Source organism: Sparus aurata, chromosome 12 (genome assembly GCF_900880675.1).
Source record: "Sparus aurata chromosome 12, fSpaAur1.1, whole genome shotgun sequence".
In the NCBI taxonomy this organism is placed as follows: domain Eukaryota; kingdom Metazoa; phylum Chordata; class Actinopteri; order Spariformes; family Sparidae; genus Sparus; species Sparus aurata.
Window position 1 is genome coordinate 28,174,814 of NC_044198.1, and position 27,314 is coordinate 28,202,127.

The following is a 27,314-nucleotide window of genomic DNA, read 5'->3' on the forward strand; positions in this document are numbered from 1 at the left end:
TATGTGATGTAAAGAATATAATAAAAACACATTCACGTAGTTAGAAGCAGATTTAAGGACATTTTAAATGTGTATTAATGTATTGTGGAGAAGCTGAACATATATTTAAACATTAATACTTAAAAATGTCCTTAAATCTGCTCAGAACTGCCTGACACTGTTTTTCTTTTTAAAGGTGCATTACGTAAGAAATGGTCAGAATTTGAAAGGTCGCATCACCGCTAACTGCTGCTCGCTTGCACTCACAGTTTCCACGGTGACGGGACGCTCATCCTCTTCCTCAGAGCGACTGATTCCCCAGTGACAGAATGTAACTGAGTACATTTACTCGAGTATTGTTTTGAAGTAGAATCTTGAGGTTCTTTACTCGACGTCGTCCATTTTCTGCGACTGACTCTCTGTTGCTGTGTGTCAGTTCAGGGTCTGCGTCCTCTGAAGGACTCGGCCTTTGTGGTCTTTGAAGGCGAGTCCTTCAGAGAGACCTTGTTAACCTCGTCAGCCGTTGTTAAATGTGACGGTCTAGACTTTGGAGCATTTCCTGGTTGCGTCACCAGATGTTTTACCCTTACGTCACAATTTCTGCCGCCCAGGCCCGCCAAAGTGGCGATCTACGTCACGCGATGTCGCCATTTTCTCTCTTTCTTTCTTCTTTTTTCGGGTGTGCAAAGCATCTTGGGATATGTGAGGCCACGAAGGATCGTAGCGGTGCATCCTCCAGAAACAGGGAGCAGAAGGAGCATCTGGAGGAGCCTTCAGACTGGGACAGACTTCAGACTGGGACAGCCTTCAGATGCTCCTCTGAAGGATGCAGACCTGAACTGAGACACAGCAACAGATGTACCTAAACGTGTTTCAGAGGGAAGGATTTATTGGTGACACACGTGACTTTAACTTCTCTAAAAAGCATTTTTAAGTACTTTACTTGTATTTTCTGTAACTTGTACGTCCACTCCACATTCTGCAGGCAGGTTTTGTACTTTTTACTCCAGGAATCTCTTCTTTTCAATCAGTAATGGAGAAAACTTGAGTGTATTTACTCAAAATCTTTCATCCAAATTTATGGTCGTTGTACTTAATTACTTACTTGATGCTACTTTGCACGTGTACTCCACTTCAGAGGAGAATATTCCTTTTTTGCTTCTCCTTTATCCACTTTAAACTTCGGCCCCACTACATTTTGTCGTTAGTCTGAATAAAGTGAGTCTGACGAGTTAACGAGCAGATTAAACTGGTCTGAGTTCAGACGGTGGACGGTTGGAGTCAACATATTTCCTTTCTTCATATTTATGAGTTTATGTTGTTGATTATTAGACTCAGTAGTGAACTGAAGCTGCAGTCTGTCAGACTGGAGGCTAGCTGGTTAGCATGCTAACTTCAGTACACATGGTTAATTCACTTTGAATGTTTTAATACATCTCATGTCTCACAAATGAGCCTTTAATGTGAATAAGCTGTAGAACAAAAGAACGACACGACTGCGTGAATATTTCATTTGGTTTTGTTTTACTATAAACTCAAAATTACAATTTGTGTTTTGAAGCATGTGTTATAATCAACATTTAAAAGTCTTTTTTGATTTTTTTCCCTTTCAAGCTGCAATATTCATCATTTTCATTGCGATAAAGTCGTTCAAGTCTCCCAAACGTACCAACAACAAGCCCTTAAATAGTGTTCTTCAGGTGGAGATGCTGGATTCTTCGTAACGTCGCTGAATTTTTGGCAATAGTAAAATCCCACAACATAAAAGAACCGCTAAGTCGGCTACCAGTGATGCATCTCTGTACCAAAGGCAACGTCAGCAAAGATTCAGATCTGTACAGGAAAACGTTATTTGGCAAAAGAAAAAAGATTCTCTGCAAATCCAACCTGCGACCGATCGCCTGCTGCGTCGCCTCCGCCGATAAATACTCCAAAAATATTGCCTTTTTTTTTCTTCTCCTAGAAACAAAAACCACCTCGACACTCACGTACCAGACAATAAAAAAGATTAAGTGAAAAGAGGATGTAAATAAAGATCTTTGCTTTTTGTACAACTTCCATCAGCTTCAGTAACAGTTTAGTAATAAATTAACAGAACGAGGATTCAATCATTGCACTTCAAGTTGCAACAGAAACAAAGAAGGAAAAGATTCACTCACACACAAACTCCATTTTTACAAGTGCACTATGAAGTCGTCAGAGAAGTACTCGTTAAAAAAAGTGTATAGAAAGAAAGACTGTTGAGTAAAGTCGCGCCTCGCACCGATCGGAGAGTAAAATTACCTGAAAGTGAGAGTGAAAGTGTTCGTTTACCCTCCGACGCTCCTTTTTATATTGCTCATAGATTGTAGAAGAATAGAAGACTTCGTCCTCGTCGTCGCTCGCAGGAGGAACACGTTTCTCTTCGTGACATTCGACCCCTTCGGAAACTTCAAATATGTAAAAATCAATAAACTCAGAGTTTAGAAAAAGTCCAACCGAGTGATCGTCTGGCTGATGATGACGTGAGGAAGAGAAAGACGATCTCGGTGCACCGAAGCTCAAAAAAACAAAGCGCAGTCTTTATGATTGTAGGAGCAAAATAAATCAAAAAGTCAACATCCCGTCAGACGGAACGACATTCAGAGAGAAATCAAAGCGATTGGTTCAGAGTGTGAACGTGTCGATCAGAGCGGAGGGAAGGCATGAGCCAGGCACGCTTCACCTGGCTGGTGTGTAAACGAGTACCAAGCAGAATGAGAACCGTGAACGCATCGAGTCGAGTGTAAACAAACTGTCTCATCGGACACGAGTGGAAAAGAAAAGAAACAAACAGACATTCAAGTTTGGTGTCTGTGGCGATGTACCGACATGCAGGTGATTCTTCTCTGAGTGCTGGCTGAGGTGACGGAGGAGGAGGAGGAGGAGGAGGAGCTGTCGGCCTCTCTAGCTGCCCTCCAGCAGTTTGGCCAGCGTGTCTCGCAGCTCCGTCAGCTCGAAGATCTTGCCGTCCAGCAGCTCCAGCAGCGAGCGGAGGCTCTTGCGGAAGGCTTCCCTCTCCTGCTGGCTGCTCTCCAGACGCTGCTCCAGCTCGCCCAGATGAGCCTCCAGCGTCCGATTCCTCGACTCCGAGTTCTGAAACCAACCGAGAGAAACACGAGCGTCAGAATCTGCAGCGTCAAACATCGCACGCAGCAGGACGCCAGTAAAACACATTCAGCTCTGGTGCAGCATGTAATCTGTAAAGTAACAGGTAACTAAAGTCATCAAAGTAATGTAGTGGAGTGAAAAATACTGCAGCAAATCTATAAAGCATCATAAGTACAAATACCTTAAAAGTACTCAGTTACTTTCCCTCAGTGTGCTGCACTCACCTGCAGTTTCAGAGAGAGCGAGTCTCGTTGAGACTGGAACTCGTTGGCACTCTCCACCTCCGCTTTCAGTCTCTCTAGCTCCTGCAGTCGTGACAGAAACAGGAAGCGTTTAGATGTAATCAGATTACATGTAAAGATACTCGTCAGTACTCGGACACTCCTCGTACCTCCTCCTTGGCCTTCAGAGCCACCTCCAGATCTTCTATCGTCCGGTTCAACTCCGTCTTCTGGGATTTGATGACCGTCGTTTGACCGCTGACACACTCGAGCTCCGTCACCTGGAAACACAAACGTCAATCAACCAATCACGGTGTCCGACAGTCAGTGTCATCACAACGTTCAGCCAATCACTGTGTCTGATACCCGTTTGTGCAGCCTCTCAGCCTCGTCCTGATAGGCCGCCAGCTGCTGCTTCCACTGTTTGACGTTGGCCGTGGACTCGAGCAGCGCCGCCGTCAGCTTGGCGTTGTTCCCCTTCAGCGCCGCAAGCTCCGCCTCCCAGTGCTTATTGATGCTGGATGAACTGGGACGAGAGGACATGAGATGTTATTCTTCTTATTCTTTTCCTGATCGTGCTTTTAATTCATCGTTAATAAAACTGTTCTGGTTTTGGTTTTAACTGTTTTAAACTGAAGAAGTCTTTCTGCTGCATCAACATCCCCTGAAGCTCAGCTGACAGATCCGCCCCCGCTCATCGAGTGGTTTATAATTAATAGGAAGCATGTTTTACTGTAATGCATTAACGCTGTCCAGAGGCCCGGATTAATAATGAACCAACGAATCGACAGAATGAGTCGAGCTGCAGTGTTCTGAGCTGCACTCTGCCAATTTCATTTTAAATCAGTTCTCCAGAGAGGTCATGACTTCACAAAGCTGAGTGTGAAGTTGAAACATATCTGAGCGACTCTGCGCTCGATCGCTCTCCGGACTCTGCGCTCGATCGCTCTCCGGACTCTGCGCTCGATCGCTCTCCGGACTCTGCGCTCGCTCTCTCTCCGGACTCTGCGCTCGCTCTCTCTCCGGACTCTGCGCTCGATCTCGCTCCGGACTCTGCGCTCGATCTCGCTCCGGACTCTGCGCTCGATCGCTCTCCGGACTCTGCGCTCGCTCGCTCTCCGGACTCTGCGCTCGATCGCTCTCCGGACTCTGCGCTCGATCTCGCTCCGGACTCTGCGCTCGCTCGCTCCGGACTCTGCGCTCGATCTCGCTCCGGACTCTGCGCTCGATCTCGCTCCGGACTCTGCGCTCGATCTCGCTCCGGACTCTGCGCTCGATCTCGCTCTGGACTCTGCGCTCGCTCGATCTCGCTCTGGACTCTGCGCTCGCTCGATCTCGCTCTGGACTCTGCGCTCGCTCGATCTCGCTCTGGACTCTGCGCTCGCTCGATCTCGCTCTGGACTCTGCGCTCGATCTCGCTCTGGCCTCTGCGCTCGATCTCGCTCTCTGGACTCTGCGCTCGCTCTCTCTCTGGACTCTGCGCTCGATCGATCTCTCTGGACTCTGCGCTCGATCGATCTCTCTGGACTCTGCGCTCGATCGATCTCTCTGGACTCTGCGCTCGATCGATCTCTCTGGACTCTGCGCTCGATCGATCTCTCTGGACTCTGCGCTCGATCGATCTCTCTGGACTCTGCGCTCGATCGATCTCTCTGGACTCTGCGCTCGATCGATCTCTCTGGACTCTGCGCTCGATCGCTCTCTCTGGACTCTGCGCTCGATCGCTCTCTCTGGACTCTGCGCTCGATCTCGCTCTGGACTCTGCGCTCGATCTCGCTCTGGACTCTGCGCTCGATCGCGCTCTGGACTCTGCGCTCGCTCGATCTCGCTCTGGACTCTGCGCTCGCTCGATCTCGCTCTGGACTCTGCGCTCGATCTCGCTCTGGACTCTGCGCTCGATCTCGCTCTGGACTCTGCGCTCGATCTCGCTCTTGACTCTGCGCTCGATCTCTCTCTGGACTCTGCGCTCGATCTCTCTCTGGACTCTGCGCTCGATCTCTCTCTGGACTCTGCGCTCGATCTCTCTCTGGACTCTGCGCTCGATCTCTCTCTGGACTCTGCGCTCGATCTCTCTCTGGACTCTGCGCTCGATCTCTCTCTGGACTCTGCGCTCGATCTCTCTCTGGACTCTGCGCTCGCTCGATCTCGCTCTGGACTCTGCGCTCGCTCGATCTCGCTCTGGACTCTGCGCTCGATCTCGCTCTGGCCTCTGCGCTCGATCTCGCTCTGGCCTCTGCGCTCGATCTCGCTCTCTGGACTCTGCGCTCGATCGATCACTCTGGACTCTGCGCTCGATCGATCTCTCTGGACTCTGCGCTCGATCGATCTCTCTGGACTCTGCGCTCGATCGATCACTCTGGACTCTGCGCTCGATCGATCTCTCTGGACTCTGCGCTCGATCGATCACTCTGGACTCTGCGCTCGATCGATCTCTCTGGACTCTGCGCTCGATCGATCTCTCTGGACTCTGCGCTCGATCGATCTCTCTGGACTCTGCGCTCGATCGATCTCTCTGGACTCTGCGCTCGATCGATCTCTCTGGACTCTGCGCTCGATCGATCTCTCTGGACTCTGCGCTCGATCGATCTCTCTGGACTCTGCGCTCGATCGCTCTCTCTGGACTCTGCGCTCGATCGCTCTCTCTGGACTCTGCGCTCGATCTCGCTCTGGACTCTGCGCTCGATCTCGCTCTTGACTCTGCGCTCGATCTCTCTCTGGACTCTGCGCTCGATCTCTCTCTGGACTCTGCGCTCGATCTCTCTCTGGACTCTGCGCTCGATCTCTCTCTGGACTCTGCGCTCGATCTCTCTCTGGACTCTGCGCTTGATCTCTGGACTCTGCGATAGCTCGCTCTCTGGACTCTGCGCTCGCTCTCGCTCTCTGGACTCTGCGCTCGATCTCGCTCTGGACTCTGCGCTCGATCTCGCTCTGGACTCTGCGCTCGATCTCGCTCTGGACTCTGCGCTCGCTCTCTCTGGACTCTGCGCTCGCTCTCTCTCTGGACTCTGCGCTCGCTCTCTCTGGACTCTGCGCTCGCTCTCTCTCTGGACTCTGCGCTCGCTCTCTCTCTGGACTCTGCGCTCGATCTCTCTCTGGACTCTGCGCTCGCTCTCTCTCTGGACTCTGCGCTCGATCTCTCTCTGGACTCTGCGCTCGATCTCGCTCTGGACTCTGCGCTCGCTCGATCTCGCTCTGGACTCTGCGCTCGATCTCGCTCTGGCCTCTGCGCTCGATCTCGCTCTGGCCTCTGCGCTCGATCTCGCTCTCTGGACTCTGCGCTCGATCGATCACTCTGGACTCTGCGCTCGATCGATCTCTCTGGACTCTGCGCTCGATCGATCTCTCTGGACTCTGCGCTCGATCGATCACTCTGGACTCTGCGCTCGATCGATCTCTCTGGACTCTGCGCTCGATCGATCACTCTGGACTCTGCGCTCGATCGATCTCTCTGGACTCTGCGCTCGATCGATCTCTCTGGACTCTGCGCTCGATCGCTCTCTCTGGACTCTGCGCTCGATCGATCTCTCTGGACTCTGCGCTCGATCGAATCTCTCTGGACTCTGCGCTCGATCGATCTCTCTGGACTCTGCGCTCGATCGATCTCTCTGGACTCTGCGCTCGATCGCTCTCTCTGGACTCTGCGCTCGATCGCTCTCTCTGGACTCTGCGCTCGATCTCGCTCTGGACTCTGCGCTCGATCTCGCTCTGGACTCTGCGCTCGATCTCTCTCTGGACTCTGCGCTCGATCTCTCTCTGGACTCTGCGCTCGATCTCTCTCTGGACTCTGCGCTCGATCTCTCTCTGGACTCTGCGCTCGATCTCTCTCTGGACTCTGCGCTCGATCTCTGGACTCTGCGATAGCTCGCTCTCTGGACTCTGCGCTCGCTCTCGCTCTCTGGACTCTGCGCTCGATCTCGCTCTGGACTCTGCGCTCGATCTCGCTCTGGACTCTGCGCTCGATCTCGCTCTGGACTCTGCGCTCGCTCTCTCTGGACTCTGCGCTCGCTCTCTCTCTGGACTCTGCGCTCGCTCTCTCTCTGGACTCTGCGCTCGCTCTCTCTCTGGACTCTGCGCTCGCTCTCTCTCTGGACTCTGCGCTCGATCTCGCTCTGGACTCTGCGCTCGATCTCGCTCTGGACTCTGCGCTCGATCTCGCTCTGGACTCTGCGCTCGATCTCGCTCTGGACTCTGCGCTCGATCTCGCTCTGGACTCTGCGCTCGCTCTCGCTCTCTGGACTCTGCGCTCGCTCGCTCTCTCTGGACTCTGCGCTCGCTCTCTCTCTGGACTCTGCGCTCGCTCTCTCTGGACTCTGCGCTCGATCTCGCTCTGGACTCTGCGCTCGATCTCTCTGGACTCTGCGCTCGCTCTCTCTGGACTCTGCGCTCGATCTCGCTCTGGACTCTGCGCTCGATCTCGCTCTGGACTCTGCGCTCGATCTCGCTCTGGACTCTGCGCTCGCTCTCGCTCTCTCTGGACTCTGCGCTCGCTCTCTCTGGACTCTGCGCTCGCTCTCTCTGGACTCTGCGCTCGCTCTCTCTCTGGACTCTGTGATCTCGATCTCTCTGGACTCTGCGCTCGCTCGCTCTCTGGACTCTGCGCTCGCTCGCTCTCTGGACTCTGCGCTCGCTCGCTCTCTGGACTCTGCACTCGATCTCTCTGGACTCTGCACTCGATCTCTCTGGACTCTGCACTCGATCTCTCTGGACTCTGCACTCGATCTCTCTGGACTCTGCACTCGATCTCTCTGGACTCTGCACTCGATCTCTCTGGACTCTGCACTCGATCTCTCTGGACTCTGCACTCGATCTCTCTGGACTCTGCACTCGATCTCTCTGGACTCTGCACTCGATCTCTCTGGACTCTGCACTCGATCTCTCTGGACTCTGCGCTCGATCTCTCTCTGGACTCTGCGCTCGATCTCTCTGGACTGGGCTCTACCTTACCTGTGTGAGAAGGGCAGTGCATTCTGGGAAGACTCTGCTCTGGCTTCCATGTGCTGAGGTGTGTCCGGTGTGACTCTCTCATCGTCTGTACCGTTGATGCTCTCTGAGGTCAAAGGTGACAGCAGGTCACCTGGTGCTGACTCCTGATTGGACACGTCAATGAAACAGAAAATACATAATTAGAAAAAAAACAAAACTATTAACACAAAATTTCAACATTTAAGAAGGAAGACCAACACCACTCTGAAGTATGTTCGCTAAAAACAAAGCTAGAGCCATGAGGGAGTTAGCTTAGCTTAGCATAAAGACTAGAAACAGTGGGAAACAGCTAGCCTGGTACTTTAACAAGCTCATTAACTAAAAAATGTTAATTACTGAGCTTTTAAAGTGGTGGCAGTTATCTTTGTTACTCCTGTTTCCTGTCTTTGTGCTAAGCTAAGCTAAGCTAAGCTAAGCTAGCATCTGCTGGCTGTAACTTCACATTTAACAAACTTATATGAGAGTGACATCAGTGTCATTATGGAGGGTCGTCTGTGGAGGACTTCCTGCGGTTGTTAGGATGATCGACAAGACTGATGACGGAGTTTTCAGGAGAAGAACAAACGGCGGATCGTTATTAATTATAAGTCTGTGAATTGGGGGGCTGAGGGGGGTTTGTATCATTGATTGGGGATAAAACGAGGAAAAAGGGCCATCGGGTCATGAAAATGCTTCTATCATTTCTTTTTACCTTCTTTTTAACAGGTTTGCTGATTGACAACACATTCCTCTTTACAGCGCCACCCTGAGGAGCATCATGGAGGAGAGCAGAGGAGGTAAAACAAGCCACATGGTGTTAGCTTAGTGGCTAAACGTTAGCACAACGTGGAGCAAACTTCATTAACACTGAATCAACACTGGATCAGAACCCAGTCAGCTGTAGACCACATGAAAGCAGATCGACTGAGAGCTCATGAGGAGATCAAGATGAAGAGTTGTTGCACTTTAAACTGTGTGAAACAGAAATCTCAAGAAGAAAACACTCCTGATACTGAATGATTAGCTGTTAGCATCTCGTGGGCTGTTGCTTTCATGTGTGTCTTATCACATATATATGAGTTTATCTATTAGTCTCATCCTCCAGAGGCTCGTCTGAAGGAGCTCACTGCTTCACAGAGAGATCCAGGAGATGGTGGTCGGTACCTGAGAGGGAGTGCTGGTGAGCTCCATCTTCTCCTGAGACTTCTCCTTGGCTAACCGCGCCGCCTCCTTGAACTCAGCAAACTTCTCTGCGAACTAAAATAACAGAAGCGAGTGAAACAACTCAGCAACAGCTTCATGTTTCTGAGAGAGCTCTGGCACTTTTATCAAAGTCAGTCTCCTGCGAGTCAGAACTCCGCCGCTCACCTTCGCCAGGTGGCCCTCAGACGAGAAGCCGAGGCCGTAGACGGTGTTGGCCCGGCTGTCGGCCCACTGGCCAAACTTCTGCGATGTCTTGGTGAAGGTCATGTTGGGGGTGATGGTGCTGTTGATGATGGCCTGTGGAGGAGGAACCACATGAGACCGGTTACAGGACAACACGTCAAATAAATAAATCGTCTGTTGGAGTCTCGTTGTTTCAGGGGAAAGAGTGTGTGTGTGTGTGTGTTGTATAATCGTGGGTTTGGATTCGCACTGTTTGATAAACGGGCAGCAGTCAATGAGGAGTTCTGAAGTTGAGTCCAACTGCCTGTAGTGTTATTGATCAGTGTGGGAGGGTTCTGGGAGAGAGGCGAGCACAGATGGTTCTGAGAAAATGTTCAAATTTACTGTTCAGACTCCTTTAATATTCTGTTCTTCCCGTTTGGGGACTTTCGACTGAAAAGATTTCACATCCGGGTCAAACTAAATCACACAGCTCTCATCAGCAGATTCACTTGAAACTGCAGACGATCGAGCTTTCAACGATTCTGAGCCCGAAAAGCTTCAGAACACAAGAGGAAGTTGAGACGGTTTCATCGCAGATATCTTTATTGACCTGCAGTGATTTCACCAACAAACAGAAGCTAACCTGTAGAAAAACAGCAGGAATTTATAGTAACGTAACTTTTCTTAACGCTAACATTACTTTTTAATGTATGAATGTTTCTTGTATGAAAGCGGCTTCAGTGTCTTTAACTCGTGTATTAGCAAATCGTTATGTCTTTATGCTAACGTTGCTTGTTGAGCTAACTGTGTTGAGTCAGTTAGCATCATCTCTGCTACCAGGTGAGACTGTCGGTCAACAGGACAGGAAAACTTTTTGGAAATATGAGAATCTACTTTGACAACAACTTTATTATCATCTATCTATTTATTTTACTATTACTCAGATTTTCAGAACCATTCTGATCAAACCAGGACAACAACGCAGCTCAAGTTTTTCACAAAAGTTTCCTCGCTTGTTGATTTTGTTTGGCCTCCGTCTGTTTTCCTCTCCTGCGCTGACAGAACTTGTTGTTGTCTGGATCAGCGCGTCCTCCAGCAGCAGCCCACCAGTCTCTGCTATTTCCAGCAGAACTTGCTGGTTCAACAACAGCAGCAGTCACCCGGAGAGGCGCTTACATAACTCTGCTAACTCCACCCCTGCACCTCCAGACTAAAATAATCACTGCCACATAGATATGACAGCACCAACGCCCCTTCACTGCCTCAGCTCAGAGAGGCCCGGCTGAGGCAAACGGGCCGGGCACGCTGAGACGTGGAAGATATCATCCATGTTTTTACAATTCTTAATATTTTATATCGTCCTTTATGACTCCTAATTCTAGTTTCTTTGCTAATAGAATTCACAATCTTGAATTCCTTGACTGAGACTGAATGAACGGTTTATATAAGTACACACACCTTGGATCCGTCCAGGCTGATGATTCGATATACATTCCTGGTACTGTCATAGAAGTAGGACACGGTGACAGCATGTTTACTGGTGGGGACCCAGTTCTTCTTGGTAGACGGGTCGATCTGGAAGACGTGGGCCCGCGTGCTGAAGATGGGCTGCTCTCTGTGAGGAGGAAGACAGAAACAGGAGACATGAAGCAATCAGTGTCTGGTCAAACTCTGAGGCCACTGAAGTATGTGGAGTGTAACTGAGCACCGGAGCGAGAGGAGGAAAACAGGATCTGGTCGCACCGAAATAGATAAAAACATAAAACGAGTACAGTTTGTGTGCAACAAAACACTTTAGCTCCGGTCGCCACTGCAGCCACATCAACGACTCAGAAAGTTACTGTGTTCAAGTTGACGCCAGAAGACAAAAACACAGAGTCTGGAATCAATCAAGCTAACGACTGTGAGGCTGTGATCGGGCTTTTAGCTAAATGCTAACGTCAGTGTTCTTCATCTAGTTTAGCAGGTTAGCTGCTGAACACAAAGCAAAGCTGAGCTGCAGAATTTCATTAGTTCTGCAGGTGTTCATCCGGAGGGGACCATGAATCCTCCAGAACATGTTGTGGTTATCCATCAGACAGTTGTTGGGACCAAAGTGTCTTCCTGTCCAACCAACAGACGAGCTTAAAGCTCCACATCAAAGATCCAAAACTGTCCAGCCCAGGAAAGATCTCAGCACATCCAGAACCGGGCCTGCTGCCCAGTGACCCAACAAACCCGTCACACTGAGAGCGTAAACACACTCTGTATCTGCACAACTAATGACTTAGTACAACAAATATAATCAATTTATTCTGCAAATACGAAAATTTGCCTCATAATGTAGATTTTCTACAGCATATAAACAAACCGATAATGTTCTGATCACTTCATTAATCAGAGTTAATGAACTTTGAAGTCGGCGTGCGATGAAGTCATTAAAAATGATTTATGTTCAAAATAAAGCCTCGACAAAATAACGTCATACAAACATTCATAATGCTGCGATATATAATAATATTTACTCTCCAACAACAACAACAACAACAACAACAGCTCTGCAGCAGGGTCGGAAAAAAGAACTGGGTCATAATGCAAGTTCTGTTAGTGGAAACCAGGAAGGCAGCGGTCCGATGTTACTGAGGAGATCTGTGACACAAAGACTTGTTCATGTTGCTATGCGGGATGTTCTTAAACACTCACAACACAATGAAACACAGTAAAATAGAAGTTTAAGAAAGAAAAACTGTTGGATCTCATTCGAACAGTGAAGCTGATGAGCTGTATTCTGGAGAATCAGACGGACTGAACGTCTTCTTCAAACCGACCGCCTCGTGTGTTGGTGGTTAAGATGCACATCGAACAGGAGTTACACATTTTTTAAAAGCAGATGTGTTTATTTGTTTCTACTTTTAAATACTCGAGCTGAAGGATGCAGCACACAGTCGATGACATCATCATGTGTGCAGCCGTCAGCAGGACTCTGAACGCTGGCAGCAGACGTGTTGACGTGAAGCCTCGACATGCCTCTCGTCAGCGCCGGTGCCGCTCCGGAGATTAGACTCATTAAAGAAGAACGGGTCGATGGGTTTGACGAGGTCATGTGGAGCGAGCTGGCCTGCTTCCATATTTGTCTGGCAGCTGTGGAGACGCTGCTGGAGTTTGATTGTCGATTGTTTATTGTGAACACCTTCAGAGATCCGAGAGGCTCAGAGCGACACTGGAGCTGCTCGGCTGGAACAAAGCAGCAGAATCTCTGATGCTTCGTATGTGTGAGTGTGAAGTGAGGCGAAGATGCTGAAGGTGAACTGAAAGCACCTGAGCCAACGTGCAGAGATCAGCAGGATCTGGACGGAAAAGTCTCAGAGTCTTTGATAAAAAGTAAAACAAGCTACAGCTGTCTGGTTCTGACCGCTCTGAAATCCACAATGAGACTGAGAGCAGATTTATCAGAACAAGACAACTTCTCACATGTCTTTATTAGGGGTGGTGCAAAAAATCGATTATTGATTAATCGCGATTATAATATTGACGATTATGATTCGATTATTAAATTTCCAAAAATCGATTAAAAAAAAAAATAATAATATATTTTTTTTTGAAATAGTAATAGAAACTGGAGTCCTCCTCTTACTGGCTTCCGCTACATGGTCCACAGTCTGGAGCCAAGATATGTTATTCCATCCCGGAGCTTTTTCACAATTCCAAATCTTTACAAGGAGACAAACCTTTCCGTGCAAGAGTCCCTCAACTCTGCTCACAGGGTAGCAATAACGTGCGATGCCTGGACATCCAGAGCTACAGTCTCATATGTGACCGTTACAGCTCATTATGTCAGCAGTTAATGGAAGCTAATGTCCTACGTACTTCAGACGAGAGCTATGGATGATAACCACACAAGCGCAAATATGTGTGAGTTTCTCAAAGCAATGGCAGACGAGTGGGGAACAGAGAAACACGCCCTGGTTCTCGTCACCAACAATGCTTCTAACATGAGTCCGGCTGCTGAGCTTGGCAGCTTTCTTTTAACAGTGAAACACTACATTTAAAACAAAGTGAAAAATAATAATTTTGATATTACAGTTACACTATACAATATTGAAGGTGCTGTGAGGTGTTACTCAAAAGAGAAGTGAAATAATTCAGCAGCTGACTGATGTTAAATGGAAGATCAATAATCGTTAATAATTGAAAATCGTTTTGTAATCGAATCGAGACTTCAATAATCGGAATCAAATCGAATCGGGAAATTGGACCGATTAACCACCCCTAGTCTTTATTATGGAATAAATGTAGAGCTTTACAATGAATAGACGTTCAATTAAACACAAGAAAACTTCTTTTTCACCAGGAACTACATCGAACACCTTTTATTAAATTCCATCAACGTCTTTGCTACGTGCCAGATTAACTACAGTCTGGACAGCTGCTGATGTGAACATCTTAAAATCAAACAATATTTATGATATATATCCATGATGTCTTTCCAAGTGTGTTTTAACTGCCTGTAGTACGCAGTAGGACGCTCGTCTGTTTGACTGAACAAGTTTACAGTAAATACATGTATGAAGTACTTATCTACGTATAGTTCAGAAGTAAAAGTACTTTAAAGTCCTGAGTGACAGATTTATAGTGACTCACAGAGTCCTGGCCCTAATATTAATTAACTTTTCACACCAAAATCAAACTGTTTTTTTACTTTCTTTATCCTCTACAGTTTTATTCTGGCTCTGTCTGACACCATGTCCTGCAGATAGGAACGTCTGCTTTGGTTATCGTTCTGATACATTATCTGAAACTGGTGTCAAAATGCAAACTGGGTATCCAAAATGCAAAAACGTCGCTACCTCCCATTTCTGCTTCATTGACTCCATGATAATTAGGATCCTCGTTCACACGGGATGAAGACAAACAAGACGACCCGGCAGCTCGAGTCCGGCTGCATTTATTCAGTCGATAAACTGCTGAAGTTAGATGATAATTCAGCTCTTTAATCTGCGTACAGGGAGCTGTATAATCTCCTCATTGTGTTTGGTTCGGACTGAACAAAAAGGCTCTCGTCTGAATGTTTCTCTGCAACATCAGTGACAACAGCCCAACAATAACCGTCTGTATCCGTCTGATCCGAGCCGTCGAGCTGCTCGTCTTCAGGGAAACTAGATTTAATTGCTGGGCTGTGAGCCGAGTGTCTCCGGCGGGACCGTCCATTGTTCTCCTCTGTGGGAACCTCTCGTCGTGTCTCAGTGTGTTAATTAAGTCATCAGACTGCAGATGTTATTTAAAGACAGACACTTAATCAGAGTCGCTGTGGTGATGTGAGGGAGCGTACGCAGGATTACAGCAGCGCCAACAGGCCGGCAGCTCAGCAGTGAACAGGCAACACAAGATACTGGACTGTATTATACTGAATACACTGTTCTGTGTTCTGAATGTACCGGGCGGGTCATGACCCGGATGTGCTGCTCTCATCTTTGTTCTCAGCGTTTGTCTTTGATGTGGAGGCTTCGAGCTGATCGCTGATCATCACGACAACATCGGACTTCCTCTGACATGATTTGCTTAACGCAGCTCTTCCGTGACGCCTGTCAGGACGCGTTCAGGTCCAGATCTCATGTAAAACCAGCAGAGAGTCTGGAAAGTCGACCGTCTGCTAACCTTCCTGTTCTCACACTGAACATCGTGCAGTACGATGAGATCAGCCACAGATTTACCTCCAAAGTTCTCAGGAATTTGTGGAAAATGTGTTGTTGATTCCTCAGAGGCAGACGACAGCGTGCGCCTGGTTCCTGCTGCTGGAGCTCCAACAGTTCATCCATCAGTCAACTGTCTGATTATTCAGCACCTGACTTGATAAATCAGACTGAAGGATTTCTTTCTCTATCAAAGAATAAACTGCTTCTTAAATCTTAATATTTTCACGTTTCTTTCCTCCAGAAACAAAATGATTTGAAGGACAAATAATGTTTCAACTGGGTCAAACATAGAAGAGAAAATATGAATTTAATCAACTGAAACTGAACTTGAAATGTAATCATCCAATCTGGAACGCTTTAATTGCTGTATTATTATTTAATATGGAGAAAACGATGATTAGTCAATATGTTAATCTGCCGGCTGTAAACCAGCTGAAGTCTCAGTTACTCGTCGCTTTTAAAGTGATGTCCCGACAATATTTCACTGAGTCACTTTATATTTCATGGTGTCATTAGTCCAACAGCGTGGCCTAGATCAGAACCTGCCCCGGTGTGTGTGTGTGTCGCTGTGAGAGTGTGTGTGTGAGAGTGTGAGAGTGTGTGTGAGAGTGTGAGAGTGTGTGTTGATTGTTAGCCTATAATCCCTTCTCACAATGAAGCGTACTGTGGCATTCGAGTCTCAATGACGAGTGCTTCGACAGAGGAATCTGACCGCAGATGTTATCATATCAGCAGTTCTCCACGTCCAGCCAGCAACGTGCAACACACACGTGCACACGCACACACACGCACACACACACACACACACACACACACACACACACAGTTGAAACAAAGACATGCATTGTCGGGGACTGAAAGGCTAATGTATTCAGATTATCCTCTAACTACGTACAGTGTGTTCTCTATCAGAACCGGCTCCGGTTACAGATCAGTCGCTCTGGACTTTAAGTGGATTCACGCCACAATCATCTGAACAACAACATGAACGCTGGAAATCACGACCTGCAGCCATCTGTAGATTATCTCAGTTTCTCACAGATGGATTGTTCTGTGTGTTAAACATCAGGAAACCTCCCAGTAACCAGGAGACCTCATCAATTCATCTGATCGATCACTCGCTGCAGCAAACGTATAGATATATTTAATTTAATATCATAAGAAACAGCTGATATGGACATTTAAAGGAGTCATATTATACCCTATTTCTACAAGTTAATCTAGTTCCCTGGTGTCCTAATGAAATGTCTGTGACATGCTTTGGTCAAAATACCATAAGGATGAAGCACAATAGCAGTTCATAACTGTTCAATAACCCTGCCAAAACAGCCCTGTTCAGAACAGTCGGTTTTGAGTGCCTGTCTCTTTAAATGCAAATGAGACACAGGTAATCCCATAGACATATATACATAGACGCCTCATTGAGCGGGTTGGCCCGCTGCTGCGATACGTCAACGTCGCCGCCATATTGGAGGAGGCAGATCCGCCCCGTGAACTACTACGAGTCAATGGAGTGAACTTTATAAAGCTCCTTCTACAAAGTGCTATAAGTTAATGTGTCTCATTTACACATTCACACACATACGGATATATTCAGGAAACAGAGAGGAACCAAAAACAACGTCTGTAACGTTCTCTGAGGATTATAAATGTTAGCTAATCCTCATATGTTCAGTATACAGGTCGGCACCAAACCATTTTATAATGTGTATATGAGTGTTTACAGCTGCTAATGTATGTTACGCTGTTACTGTGATGATACGTGACAGTTAAATATTTAATCTGTCCACAATAACCACATCCTGACATGCAAATGTGGCATCTGTGTGAATCAAAAACACCGTCATTTTATAAATACAGTGATTTTTGACTAATAATATCATGGCGACAAAAATAAAGTCTGCAAATCAAGATGAGAAACTGCAACAGCAGTGAAGAGATACACACCATGACAAATGGTTCATGGTAAAAAAAAAAAAGTGAAGTATCAGCAGGCTACTATTATAAATATGCACCATATATAGTTTTCAACATTATTATTAGTGAAATCATAGTAGTAGTATTTTCTGCATATTCTTGACTTTGAATGGGAGCAGCTGTAACGCTTGAATTTCCCATCGGGGATCAATAAAGTATTTCTGATTCTGATTCGTATATTATGCAGTCAGTTGTCCATATAAAGTTAGATTAGATTAACCAAGTTGACAGTATGGCGGACAGATGTCTCATTTGCATGTCAGGATGTGGTTATTATGGACAGATTGAATATTTAACTGTCATGTATCATCACAGTAACAGCGTAACATACATTAGCAGCTGTAAACACTCATAAAAACATTATAAAATGGTTTGGTGCCGACCTGTATACTGAACATATGAGGATTAGCTAACATTTATAATCCTCAGAGAACGTTACAGACGTTGTTTTTGGTTCCTCTCTGTTTCCTGAATATATCCGTATGTGTGTGAATGTGTAAATGAGACACATTAACTTATAGCACTTTGTAGAAGGAGCTTTATAAAGTTCACTCCATTGACTCGTATTAGTTCACGGGGCGGATCTGCCTCCTCCAATATGGCGGCGACGTCGACGTACGGTCCAGCGCTCAATGAGGCGTCTATATATATATGTCTATGGGTAATCCACCCACTTCTTCCGGGAGGTGTGACGACGCCGGCACGCTCATGCTACCATGACAACAACTGAGCGTGAACCCTGGGAGAAACATGGCTGCAGGAGGAAATTTTGCTGTCCAACCTTACATGTTTGAACCAGAGTCAGACCCTGAACAAGAAGGAGCTAGCGAATAAGTTGCTCAATGTAGACTGCAACAAGACGTTTCTGAATGGTGAGTTATGATCTTTATTTTACTTTTTTCTTAAAAATGTGTATGTTTGTACGTCGGTAAATACGGTCGCTGACTAAATACGGTCGACCGCTGACCGCTCTATGTGTAACTCACTGCTTATAAAAATCTAGATATGTGTTGAGTAAACATAAGTAGCATGCTATTCCCGTTACACGAGTAAATTTCACAAGTCCGCAATGTTTTTTCGGCAGCTACGAGTGGGAATGTAGCACTTTTATTCTCAGCTACGCCATAATAATGTTAACTGTTACGTCATTATTTTGTCCGACATCTAACTCACAGTCATACACTTTTCACGTGTGTGCTAATTTTTCAACCAAGTTGTGAAACGGGGGATGTAGTGCGGGCTGGGGCGACTGTCTGCCAGCTCCGTATCCCCCATAGTTATGTCTGTTTATCCGTTTGTACTGCGTTTCAACATAATGCACTAATTCCAATTAATAACGTTACATCGTTGCACATGCTGACCAGTCGTTATTGCTAACAACATATTCAAATAAAAAAACCGTTAAACTGATATGTTCCCTTTTTCCCCTCTGGTTTAGGTGTGTACTTATGTTTAGATGCATAACAATGCCTACAGCGCCTGAGAATGTCTGCTTGTTGAATGAAAATGTAACTATTCAGTCATATTATCAGTCATCAAACGTCACTTAACCTTTCACATTTACAGGTTATAAGAAGACTAAATCAGCTTCAAAACTCACCTTCCTGCATGGCAGACCACCCTGGCCTCGTACCAGTGTGCATTCTCACTTCAGAATGCACTAAATATCTACAGAGCCTTTACGTCTGAGGGGAATAGAACAGTAAGTGTTTTTTTTTTTGCATACCGTAAAATATCAAATAATAGCCGGGCGTTTATTTGTTTGTTCCAACCACTTAACAGACCAGGCCTTTGTTTTGGACAGGCGTTTAATTGAGACCCGGCTATTATTTGGTAATATACGGTATAAATTCTGTTATTGTAATAAAAATATGAGTAATGAAATAAATTCAATTTTCCACTTTGTTACATTGCTTATTTTTCTTTTTGAAAGGCAGTTTGACAATTGTTAAAATGTTACATATCAAACACTAGAAAAGATACATTTCTGCAAAAAAATCAATTTGCAAGAACACAGTTTATTAGCAACATCTACACCTAGGTCTATGACAATCTTGCTGCTCATAAATGGTGGAAATACAAATTAGATATTGTGCAGGAATTTATGTTTTGTGCTTTTGGATACTCATCCCACTCCTACGAACCTGTCTCTTGATGATCATAATTCTTATGTCTACATGTCAAACACTGAAAGTACAGAAAACAGCTTATATAATTTTATAAATACAAGTACAGCAAACAACACACAACTATTCAAAAAGTTACTGAATGTACAAGTAGTTTTTATTGCCTGTTGTTAAACAGTAGGTAATATAAATATTTACAAAAAAATATAAGGTAAATCAAAAACTATGTCTAAATATAAATGTATAACTAAATATATCCACTCTGTTCAGCCGTTACAGATACTTGGCATATAGGAGCTTTGAGAGCTGGTGTTGGGGCTTTCTGGGCTGAAGAGTTTGTGTGGCACTGCCCAGCTGTGTGGTGCTGCGTATACGGATGGAGTTCCCCGGCACTCGAGGCATCTACGTGGGGTTCAGACCGGCCCTTGACTGAACCTTGTCACATAGTGGTCCATCACCTCCTTCTTGTCCAGCGTTTCTAACTGCGCAGAGAGTGCCTCAGGAATGGAGATCTTCAAAACGTCATCTGCGTATGAACCAGGGTCCTGAAAAACCTTCTCAAACATCAGGTCCAAGATGTCATCCACCTAATCTGCAATTAGAAAAAGTGAAATATTGTGCGTACTTTATCGTGTTTTATCGTATATTTATTAAAAACAAAACTAGAAAAAGCCATAGACACTGGTTAATTTATATTTTATTTATTTTACAAGTATTTTTTAATGTCTGTTTCATTTTTCTGTGTGATTTCAATAAAAAGGTTTAAAACTTACGAAAGGTTGGTTGCTCCTTCACTGGCTTTGCTGTGTATTCTCCTCCTTTCTTCCACTTTGGAAATGAAGCCTGAACAGTGGCTCACCAGCTGAGGTTGTTGCCTGTGGACGGTCTGTATTTTCATTGTAGTGCAGGGCTGCCAGGTATAGTCTTGGGAGGAAAAATAATACAATGCTAAATAAGAATGCGAGCACATTGTACACATTGCAAAAAATATTCAGAAAATGGTGATTTATTTTCAAATAAATAGCTGTATTTAGAAAAATGCAGGACTCATGTCCTCTGCTGATGATTAAAAAATCAATTTGATGAGGAAGAATCTGGCAAATCACAAACCCATGCAAATCCCTCATTTCACATTAGATTTTAGTACGTGAGCAAAAACGTACACATTTGCGAAGCAACTTTTCTGTGTCCGTGTCTGCATATAACTAACGTTAATCGTAGCACAGCAGGCAGGTAACCCCTGTCTCCGGCTTCAAAACTAAGTAGTGATTGCTTTACTGCAGGTAACGTTTTGGTACTCTCAGATCGGGTCTATCATGCAAGCAGCTAACACTACACACGTAGTTACATGAATACTAACACAAAGGAAGTCTTTAGCCTCCTTTAGCACAACATGATAATAAATTAACGCAGCCCACCGTCCGTGAACAACTGAGACCATTTCATACCGTCTGCTCGGCCGTGAGCATGTGGAGGAGACGGTCTCCCATGCGTATTCACGTCGGAGAAGTTGTTCGCGGACGGTGAGCTAGCTAGCTAGCTGCTCGGCCTTGAACATGCTAGCCAGCTAGCTAGCTAGCTAGCATGTTCACGGCCGAGCAGTTGTTCACCGGCCGATTAGAAGCGATCATATATGAATATCCTAATTCATTTTCTCAATTCAGTGCCATGTTTTAAAAGACTGCTGATTAACATTACAGTGAATCATATGACCAGTAAGCCCAACGTTGCAACTTAACGTTAGTTCAGCCTCATATCTACATCGACGGTTAGCGTTAGCTCATGTGCTAAACGGCAAAGTAACACAAACGAAACTGTTTTTTAAATACTTACACGGACAGTGGGTATGGATCCATCTTCTAGGAACAATCTCGTTGCCAGTCCAGCCTTATACTGACCCTGGTTGCTGAAACAGTCCGGCGTGAAGTGACTGGCACAGTCAAAAACACTTTTGCTCACTGAAGCTGGGACGTTTCCCTGAAAAATAAAATTTAGCCACTTCGCTCTGATATCCTCTTTGGTAGGGAAGCGATGAAGGGAAACATGAGTATCCATGCATCTCATGACATAGCAGGAGTGCTTGGCTTTCGGGTTGTACATGGTAGTAGTCAGGCTGTCGTGTACGAGTGAGGCGAGAAAATGGCGGATCATCGTTCAGGTAGCCGGCGTAATGTGGGAGGAGATATCCAGCACGAGGGTGGGAGTATTCAAATCACCCGCTCTGTTACGTAACAGCGCGGGTGAAATCCAACTGGCTCCTTTAGAGACACATTTTCTGACTGCGTCCGTTTACAAAACATTGACTTAGTGGTCAAAAATCATTCTTAAGGGGTGGGGAGGCACTCCAGATATGCAAATACACACACTAAAGCAACGAAAAAGTGAGTTTTGCATAATATGTCTCCTTTAAATAAAAAAATACTTTAAAATCAATTATAATATATATACACACTGATTCTTGATTTTTAAGCAACACTTTTTGCCACTGAACAAACTGTCATGTTGGATTAATGATTAAAATCTTATTTGTTTAACATGAATCTTGTTTCCTTAGAAAACACTTAAAGAAAAGTCCGTCCCAATATCCTAGAGCTCATGGAGACATTATCAGATGTCTTATTTTGTCCCAAAACATCTCAAATCCCTCAAATCTTCCATTTATAAGGACATAAAAACAGACTACAGCAGTAAATCCTCACATTTGAGATGTTTCAGTCCTAATAAGCCAATAATTATTTTCATTATGAGTTGATGTGTTTATTTTCCTGACTGATTAATTTTCTGTCCTACAAAAAGTCACACAAAAATATCCTGACTGTTTTGAGAGACAAAAATCTAAACAAAGACAAAGAAAGGAGCAAATGTTTCTCTTTAGAAGCTGAAATAGTCAATTTTAGTCTGTTTCCTTTGAAAATAGTGAAAAATGATCCACTCCACTTTCATAGAGCTCAGGGAAACATTATCAGATGTTTTCTTTTGTTCAATAAATAGTTCAACGCCACAAAATACTAAATTTATTATAATATAAGACAAAGAAAAGCAGCAAATTCTCATAAATGACGATGAGGAAATATCAACGTTTGAGCATCTTTCACGTGTAAAGTGACTTGAAGACGATTTCAGTTTTTTCTCAGTTCAGTGGAACTCCTACAAAGATTCATCACTCACACGTCCATGAAAAACACTCGACAGGAGGAAACTCTGACGGCTGTCGAGCAGAAAAAAATAACTAACTCTGCATTACAAACTTAGCTGCTGCGTCGTCATGGCAACAGCCATGTGACACGTGCCGGTCATGAGCCGTGAACATCCTCCGACTCGCTCTGTCCCTCCCACATGCTCCCCTCGGCCAATCCGATCGCAGCGTGCCTGATGGTTAACCCACTCACAGAGGGAGGCGGCCGGGGCTTGGCAGGCCGCAACCTCCAGTTTAAAACACCCATCTGTGTGTGTGTGTGTCTGTGTGTGCGTGTGCGTGTGCGTGTGTGTGTGTGTGTGTGTGTGTGTGTGCGTGTGTGTGCATGTGTGTGTGTGTGTGTGTGTGTGTGCGTGTGGTCATGTGAGGAGGATTTCAGCCGACACTTCCAATCTTTTTTCTCACAATTTCTCAAGATACAGAGACGCACTGACAGCTGGAGCGCTGCGTCGTTTACAGAGTAAATATGTATAAATATATAAATAAAGAGACATTTCAGATCTCTTGTTCTTGACCTCCATAGATATATAACAGGATGAAGAGCGGAAGTGAAAGAGAAACAGTAAGAGGTTATAAAATGACAAGCATAAGAAAACGTGACGCTGATGTTCTGGTCATTCAGTTGTAAGTTACTGGTGACGACGTGACGCCATTCAGAGCAAAAACCTCATCGTCCACGACTGTGCTGTTGTAGTTTCTGTCTCTGGCAACTTAGACATCAAATAAAATCACCAAATTTAAAGAGGAAATGTCACCGGAGCGTCAGCCCGACCGACCAAGTCTTCAGTGAACTCCCCCCTGAAAACAGAACCCCTCTGTAGGACTGAGAGCCGGACCGGGTCCATATTTACTGACAGTGATTATGTGACATCATCTAAAAGCAACAGACTTCTCTGTGGAGGGTCAGGATCTCAACCACAACACTCAAGAACCTCCATATGATTATAAACAGTCTGCTGAGATGGTTTTAGATTTACAGGTGGAAACACGCTAAACAAACCACACAAATCTCAAAGTCTCACCTGCAGCGCTATCTGATCAGTCACACGTCACAAATAACAGCCTGTCAAACACTGAACAATCTGAATCTGCAGTAACTTAAGACACCAAATAAATGTAGTCGAGTAAAAAGTTTAATCTTTGCATCCAAAGTGTAGCAGGGCAGAAGTAAATGATGGACAGGTTAATCTATAATGAAAATAATCGTTAGTAGCAACCCTGGTAGAAATATTCTGTTTCTTTACATGATCCATGTGCTCACTAATGACCAGCGGACGACAGATGTGGTTTTTCAGAGCTGATACTGATTATTAATAATCCAGGAGACCGATAATTGAAACTGATGACAGAGAGAGGATGCTACATCACAGCCAAAGTGCTGCATTTTCAAATGTATTTATTTTATCGCCATCAGACACAAACAAACCTCAATGCCAATAATCAGAAAAATGCTGAATGTCGCCCTCGATAATCAGCCGACCTCGACTAACAGCTCCTACATTCCTGTGAGGCAGTCGTTCCTGCTGCCACCGTCTGAAAACGTGCCGGTGGTAAATCAAACATTAATCTACTGGCCCGAGCAGCAAAGGAGAAAATGTTGCCTGCACACTGTTTTATTCAGAGCAGCCAAGCTTCAGGAGGACAGCTTGTTAATTATACGAGAACAGAAGCTGCAGCGCTCGTCGGCACAGCTCAGTGTGACTCGCTAATTAAGGATCGGACCGGCTCGCTGTCTGTTCTGCGTCTGGGGAATTGATTGTTGACTGGATTATAACCATTGGCCTTGAGAATTACAGAGGATGTAAGCGGTCCAGAACCCCTCCTCCTCCTCCTCCTCCTCCTCTCCTCCACCCCCCTCCAACCACAATATGACAACAAACCAATCACATGCTACATCATCTGCTTTCATCTGGAGTAAGAAGTAGGTCGCTGTAGATCAGGAGAATCACCAAACATCTGCAGGTTCAGCCACACCAGAGAAGCTTCTTCTGCCACAGCTGCAGCTATCAAATTAATCCACCCTATGTTAATAATCAATTCATCAGATTGGGTCATTTTCTCTTGTCAAAAACAGTAAAAATAATCTGAATCCTGCTTCTTAAATGTGAATATGTTCTGTTATCTTTCCTCCTCTGTCAACTGAATGTCTTTGTGGACAAAACAAGACATTTGAGGATGAAAACAGATCAACAGCTAATCAATTAATCCAGAAAGAATCAACGGATTAATCATCAATGAAAATGTTTGAAGAGCAGCCCTGCTCTTTTGTAACAAAGATAGAAGACAGAAACTCTTTGTACCAAAGAAGCCGACAGCAGGAATGTGGACATTTTCCCTCCTCACAATGACTGATTGATTAGTTGTAAACTATTAAATTATTAGCCAGCTATTTTGAAAATTGATTAATCAGTTTGAGTAAACCGTTTTTTTCATTGAACTTTTTCTCTAACATTGTGAAATAAGGTTTTTTTTTTTTTTTTTAACATTTTTGATAATCACTTCTCAAGGAAGTACTCAGGATATTTTACAGTCCAACAACTAGAATGACTCTGCTTCATTATTCATGCATGTTTCTGACAGAGGTTTGAGAACCACATTTGAGGGATAGGTGGAAAGAAAAAAGTATGTGTGTATATTCAGTGTACAGAAGAATATCGACTGATAAACTGAACATCTTCTATTCCAACAGTTATATTTACCCATGAAACTATAAAGACAACTATAAAGCATGTGTTTAACCTCTTTAACATAATATCAAATCACACACTTCACTGCAGCCTCATGTTTTCATCTGAGCGGAGGATGTCTGGAGGCTGTGAGAGGACATAATGATGGACAGCAGAGTCTATCAGCAGTGTGTGTCTGTGTCTTTGTCTCTCTGTGTCTGTGTCTCTTTGTGTCTCTGTGTCTGAGTCTCTTTGTATCTCTGTGTCTGAGTCTCTTTGTATCTTTGTGTCTGGACTGTTTGACAGGCTGTCAGGAGCAGCCAGGAGGACTTCACACAGTTAGCCATGGGAGGCTAGCTAGCAGCCAGCAGAGACTCCACATGACACAAATAAACAGTGCAGAGAGAAACAGAGCAGCATGGTAACTACATACCCCATTTTTGCTGGATTTGCTGGCTTGAGTCGACGGTGATCCTCAGTCTGTGGTCTCTGGAGGAGGGCGGTGTGAGCAGGCTGGAGGCTAGCTGATCCCCCCTCTCTGTCTCCGGCTACAGCCGCTCTGCTGGTCGGGACTTCACGGAGCCTCCACCGCGGCGCTGCTCTCAGTCCGACATGGCTCTCTGGTGGCGGAGGAGGTAGTGTTACGTCCTGGGGTTCATTTTGGGATCTGTCTCATCCGAGCGAGCTGACCGGTGCATACATGATGAGCCCGCCGCTAGCTCCCGTTAGCTAGCTTAAATCAAACTCCTCAGTTTTAAGCACAAACGAGGATTATCTTCATCGAGCTGTGACTCTGGAGGCGACTGACAGCAGGAGGCAGGCTGATAAAATCACGCTGGTGAAGTTTTAAAAATCCAAACAGAAAATGTCCAAAGAGACTAAAAAAAAAATGTTTAACCGGTGAAAACAGCGCAGAGTCTGTAAATTAGCGAGCTTTAAACATCCGTCGCTAGCTTAACGTGAAGTGAATCCTCCGTTAGCTGCTGCTGCTGGTGTGTGTGTGTGTGTGTGTGTGTGTGAGGACAACACTGAAATATGAGCAGCGACACACACACACTGTACAGATAGTTATCTTATCCACAGCTGAGAAAAAAACTAAACTCTCAGCTCTCAATCTCAACAAACCGTCCGACCGTTAATCCCGCTTTCAGCCGCGGGATCTTTCTCGCCATTAAAATCCTTTAACGGTCAGTTTCACTGAGGTGAGCCGGTCAACACCGCTCGGTATGTCGGTGATGGAGGTGATGATGATGATGATGGTAGACATCTTCTTTGAAGACGGAGCTTCATCTCTGTTTTTGGGCAGCAGACAGAAAACACTCGGTGCTCCTGTAACACAGCAGCTCCACAGACGTCAGCCAGAAATCTGTATGTTTATAAAGATAACTTTGCACTTTGCTGCTGTTTCATCTTCTTCTTCATCTTCTTCTTCTTCTCCGCTTGTAGTTTATCCGAAGTGTCACACCGGGATGTCAGAGTGAGACGCTGCCGCTCCGCCGGCCGGTTCATCCTCTCATCAGCCCGCAGCTCATTCATCTGCTCGGCTCCATCCTCCTCCTGCCGCCGCTCCGCTGGGAGCATTAAAGTCACGACGTCATCACGCAGCCCCTGGAATTTGACGTAATTGGTAATATCCGGTTTGGCTGCATAAAAAATATGTAGAGTGGTGACGTTTGTATTTATAAATGTAAACAAAAAATAAATCAATAAATCAATAAATACACATTTTAGTCAAGGACGTTAACCTGAACACATGTGGGCGGGGCCTCGTTCAGCTCAGTGACGTTTTGAAGCCAAAATGGCTCGACTTCGCGGGTATGAAAATATAAAAAAAAATTATATAAAATAAATAAATAAATAATAAAAAAAAAAATACCCGGGATCTTCTTGTTGTGGGCCCACGGAGCGTGCGCAATAGAGACTTCCGCCGAACGAGCAAGCTAACTTCCGGTTTAGCGCCCGGCTAACTTGAGTGTGGCTAACAAACCTTAATCGTGCGGCTCTGCTAAACTTTCCAC

At 45.3% G+C, this 27,314-nt stretch overlaps 1 protein-coding gene and 2 long non-coding RNA genes across 5 annotated transcripts; 1 reads left to right on the forward strand and 2 right to left on the reverse strand.

Annotated features, from left to right (window-relative positions):
- Nucleotides 1-1,484: 1,484 nt before the first annotated feature.
- On the reverse strand, nt 1,485-26,883 carry homer1 (homer scaffold protein 1). Of its 3 annotated transcripts, XM_030434900.1 has the most exons (10): nt 25,730-26,883; nt 11,118-11,274; nt 9,660-9,791; nt 9,456-9,548; nt 9,004-9,057; nt 8,274-8,416; nt 3,696-3,855; nt 3,500-3,610; nt 3,333-3,413; nt 1,485-3,093 (listed from the first exon to the last, which is right to left on the reverse strand). In XM_030434900.1, exons 1-10 carry the CDS (start codon nt 25,732-25,734, stop codon nt 2,905-2,907), a joined length of 1,125 nt encoding a protein of 374 aa, XP_030290760.1. In that variant the 5' UTR covers nt 25,735-26,883; the 3' UTR covers nt 1,485-2,904. The 3 variants fall into 3 exon arrangements, with proteins under 3 accessions (XP_030290760.1, XP_030290761.1, XP_030290763.1); XM_030434901.1 differs by lacking the exon at nt 9,004-9,057; XM_030434903.1 differs by lacking the exons at nt 1,485-3,093; nt 3,333-3,413; nt 3,500-3,610; nt 3,696-3,855; nt 9,004-9,057 and having other exon boundaries at nt 8,270-8,416.
- Nucleotides 17,983-19,844, forward strand: LOC115592299 (uncharacterized). The gene is made up of 3 exons (XR_003986108.1): nt 17,983-18,180; nt 18,875-19,010; nt 19,705-19,844. It is a non-coding gene; the product is annotated as an uncharacterized LOC115592299 (long non-coding RNA).
- LOC115592298 (uncharacterized) lies at nt 19,307-21,840 on the reverse strand. Its single transcript, XR_003986107.1, has 3 exons — nt 21,268-21,840; nt 20,208-20,358; nt 19,307-20,026 (listed from the first exon to the last, which is right to left on the reverse strand). It is a non-coding gene; the product is annotated as an uncharacterized LOC115592298 (long non-coding RNA).
- Nucleotides 26,884-27,314: the final 431 nt, after the last annotated feature.